At 42.7% G+C, this 4,548-nt stretch overlaps 1 protein-coding gene across 1 annotated transcript; it reads right to left on the bottom strand.

Moving 5' to 3' along the window:
- Window positions 1-511: 511 nt before the first annotated feature.
- On the bottom strand, window positions 512-4,296 carry LOC108930379 (H-2 class I histocompatibility antigen, Q9 alpha chain-like). The gene is made up of 4 exons (XM_029248488.1): window positions 4,129-4,296; window positions 2,408-2,671; window positions 1,681-1,959; window positions 512-795 (listed from the first exon to the last, which is right to left on the bottom strand). Exons 1-4 carry the CDS (start codon window positions 4,259-4,261, stop codon window positions 512-514), a joined length of 960 nt encoding a protein of 319 aa, XP_029104321.1. The 5' UTR covers window positions 4,262-4,296.
- Between the last annotated feature and the right edge of the window lie 252 nt (window positions 4,297-4,548).

The following is a 4,548-nucleotide window of genomic DNA, read 5'->3' as shown; positions in this document are numbered from 1 at the left end:
TTACAAGTCAAAGACACACACTCTTTCAGTCACACATGCACACACCGTGGGTGACTTGGACTCCCCATTTCACCTTAAACACATTCTAAAGCAACTACACAACATCAGTTCTTGTATGCCATCTATAAACAAATCACTCAAACTGAGATGTGGTCACTTCTGTGTCTGAGCAAAGCGGACAGTCATAAAGCAAAGGTAGAAATATACACTTAGAATTTTAGTCCAAAACAACATCACAAGAAATCAAAACAGACTTTTACTCTGATACTTGTTTATGAAGACAAAGATTTACAGTGTTGTGGGCCATCACTATTACATTACTGAGAATTTAAATACCATTTTCAGTTTTTATAAAGCTCTTCACTCAGTCTAAAGTAGATGTGGGTCACACTGCTAATGAACAAGCTATTAATATTACACTCATTCATCACACACAGTTACAACAGTGACTCGTTTCACACACACAAAAGCAGAAAATTATTAAAAAAAAATGCACAAACATCACTACTTTTCACTCACTCCATGGTTTGTCTATCTTCTCATCCAGGCTGACATGCTCCACTACACAGGAGAACTGGTGGTTCTTCAAGTCCTCAGGAGAGACTCTCAGGATGCTCCTGATCTGGAAAGTTCCGTCCCCACTGGGCAGCAACTCTGTCGTTTCCACATCGTCATGGATTTCCTTTCCATCTTTCTGCCAGTTGATCACGATGCTTTTGGGAAAGAAACCAGTGGCGTAGCAGCTCACAGCGGAGGAGGAGGAGTCCTTCTGAAGCAGGGACACCTCAGGACGGGCTGGAAAGAAACACAGAGTCAGAATCACATTGATATTGTAATGACCTGCGTTATCGCTCTGAACAGGAAATGTGTTTACTGTTAACTGGTTAGTGTTCGGTGACGTATGGGGAATATAAGGGGGTGTTTGTGTCTGCCAGAGGAGAAAGAGGAGACAACCTGGGGGCGCTAAGCAGACTGGGAAGGCTGGGTGTAGGCGCAGGTCCTGGAGGAAACTGGGTCCTCGGACCGAGAGCATTATTTCTCTGGTGCCGGTGTTTGAATAAACTGTTCCAGATGAATGCTGCCTCTGTGTCCTTCTTTGCCCCGTCCAAACCCATGGCGCTGCGTGCCACAATATATTAGCTGCTATTTTTTTATGTCCCATTAAAATATAATATGGCGGGTGAAAATTAGTTAATTAAAGGTACATTTTAATACAAATAATTTATTACCAGGTAAATCTCAACATCTATTCTATCTGAACTGTGTTGTAATTGTCTATATAGACAACTAGCAAAGGATTTAAAAAAAGTGCTTTTTATATGAAAAAGGCAGTAAAAATTATAACACATTCAATTATAACATTCACACACACAGTCTGAAACTGCTTGTCCCGAGTGGGGTTGCGGTGAACTGGAGTCCAACCCGGCAACACAGGGCGCAAGGCTGGAGCAGGAGGGGACACCCATCCATTTCAAGGCACCCCAAGCGGGACTTGAACCCTAGACCCACCAGACAGCAGGACCCAGCCAAACCTGCTGCGCCACCACGCACCCATTAGAACATTCAGACAGTGTAAATTTCATGAATATTGTTTTGTCCTCCGATATTAAATACTTTTCTTGTTCCCTGAATTTGCCCTCTAAGCAGGAGAGCCCCAGTACCACGGTAGCTGTACTGTACCTTTCCTCTGCAGTGTTTCCTTCCCATAGTCCAAATACTTCTTCAGCCACTGAATGCACTCCTGACTGAAGTAGTTCCTGGCACTCTCAATGTAAGCTTTATCACTGTTCCACTTCAATGTAGTCGTGAGTGCCTGACGCACTGGAGCAACCCAGCTCATGGTCTTGAAATCCATTGTAATGAAGTCCTCCCCATCATAGCTGAACTGACAATGAGCCCCAGTGGTCCCAGTGTCATCGTCCCACTCACAGCCGTACATCTGCTGGACTGTGTGGATTCCTGGAGGGGAAGAAAGATCACATTTATGAGGGGAATCACTGCTGGGATTTAAAACATATATTTCCATCCCGTGAACAATTTCATAGCATTTAACTAAGACTGGATTATTATGTACACAGATTATTTCATGAATTTTTACTGAGACCAAGTTGGGTTTGTTGCTCACACACTTCTTTTAAATCATGGACTTGTTTTTCTACATGTTTGAAAGAATAAAAGGAAGAAGAAAAGTAACACGGTCTTCATCACCACCTCTACTGCACATTCACATATCAGAAGGGCAATTTCTTCAAGATACCGCTGTACCAAAACAAACTACATTAATTCCTAATTGTTTCCATCTATTTCGTTTAAGAAGTTCTACCTCTACACACACACACACACACACACACACACACACACACAGCTACTGTGTGTGAGAGAGGGAGAGAAAATGTTCAGGACTCACCGCCTCCTGTCTGGTTGAAGCGCTTCTTCGCCACTTCGATGTTGTTTTTGAAGACCTGCTCCCAACCGATGTGCTTCCGAGTCTCTCTGTCCCAGTAATCTTTCCCCTCAGACTTCTCCATCCACTCCACTCGGGGGACCATCCTGTGGTTCCTGCTGTCATAGTAAACAAACTGCTCTTCGTCCACCAGACCCACAGCCACGAACTCGGGGAAGTCCGGGATTCCCGAAGTTCCAGAGTAGACATATCGCAGGGAGTGTGTCGCTGCAACACACATATAACATCACACACACGCGGCTTCCCACGAACCAGCCAATCGCACAGGCACGTTATCTTCACATATCCCAACGCCCCCGACACACACAAACGGCACACGGAGCCTTTCCCACAGAAACACCACCGCTCCAAACACACACTCGATACCCTTCAGACTGTCGTCCAGCAGCTCCTCCGTGTCTCTCTCTCTCTCTCACACACACACACACACACACACACACACACACACACACACACACACACACACACACACACACACGTCGCACTTTCCCGCCCGAACACACTGTTAGCGCCCCCTGGTGGACACATTAGGAAAACACCAAACACGCAAAAAAACATTATTACCTAACTCTTTCATATCACTGTCTTTTCTTGCTCACATTTTTATATTTCAATGTATTCCAAAGTTTAAAATAAATGGCTTTCAGTATTTACCAGCAGCTGGGTCAACAATATTATTTTGTTTATGAACTTGATTGATTACAAGAACTGTTCATGCTAACTTACACAAGGCACTGAACACATTAAAAATAAACCATTACTCTAATATGAATTGTGCTTGCATTTACATGTGTAACTATATTTTATATTTGCATGCAGATGTGTAGCCTGTAATACTGTGATATACTGTAATATATTTCAAAGATCAGTTTCATATAAACATGTACAAAACTGATTCACTGATGAACATGTTAGAGGACTGACTGTCAGTTTTCCCTGTAACACTAGCAGGTGTTAAATCTGACTGATAAATCGGTTCACAGGGTTTTTTGCTGGAACAAATGAGCTCAGAGAGTTTTTTTCATGCTACTGATAATTGATGTATCAATGAAAATAAAGTTACACACATACTGGATTTAATATTCTCCAGCGTTTTAACCTCAACACTAAAATAACAAATGTTAAAAAAAACATGAACTATTATTGTTGACTTAATGCCATTAATTGTTAAAGTAATACTTATAACTATTACTATCCCACACACAGTGTCTGAAGCTGCTTGTCCCAAACGGGGTGACAGCAAACCGGAACCAAACCCGGAACACAGGATGGGGAGAGGAAGGGGACCCACCCAGGACGGGATGCCAGTCCACCACAAGGTACCCCACGCAGGACTCGAACCCCAGACCCACCAGAGAGCGGACACACAGGCGAAACCTGCCGCACCACCGCGTCCACACTCCCTCCGTCGTTAACGATACACTTGATCAATGTTTATTTCAAATTCAATATTATCCTGTTTTTATAATTCGAAATCCACTCACACTTTACTACACTCAGACTGCCATTATTTCACAAAAAACTACAAGAGTCTACATTGTTAAAAACAAAATGTTTATGTAAGTATAAATATTATCACGCACCACTTGACTTCTGAGACCGCCATTTTGATTTTATCATTAAAAAAACTAATTTTCCAAACAGATAAATGAACACAAACCGACCTGCTAAAGCAGAGTGAAATCCGTACAGAATGACTGTAAAAAGAATAATTTTCCTCATGTTGATCGTGAAGTTCTTCTTTTCGTTGGAAGAAAGAAGAACGAAGCTGAAGCGAAGCCTACATTTCCTGTTCATTGACTGTGGATCCTACGCAGTTCAGCCCAGTAGCCCTGAAAAACACACTGAAAAACACACTCTGACACTGGGGACCAATAGGAGGACGGAGCAGATCCCTCGTCACTAAACTCCAGGACACAGTAGGCGAAAGAGGTTCCGAAGCAAAACTGAAAGTAAAGCTCAGGGTTCGACGTGCGTGACTTTGACTTCTCCTCCACAATGAATTCGGGTAAAACAAAACTGACGAGGTTGATTCACTGTTACAGCCTTTACTGCTCACCTTTTTTCTTAATTGTAATAAAATC

This window comes from Scleropages formosus, chromosome 23, assembly GCF_900964775.1.
Source record: "Scleropages formosus chromosome 23, fSclFor1.1, whole genome shotgun sequence".
NCBI lineage: Eukaryota > Metazoa > Chordata > Actinopteri > Osteoglossiformes > Osteoglossidae > Scleropages > Scleropages formosus.
Note: the sequence above shows the minus strand (reverse complement) of the source record. Positions and strands in the feature narration are given on the sequence as shown.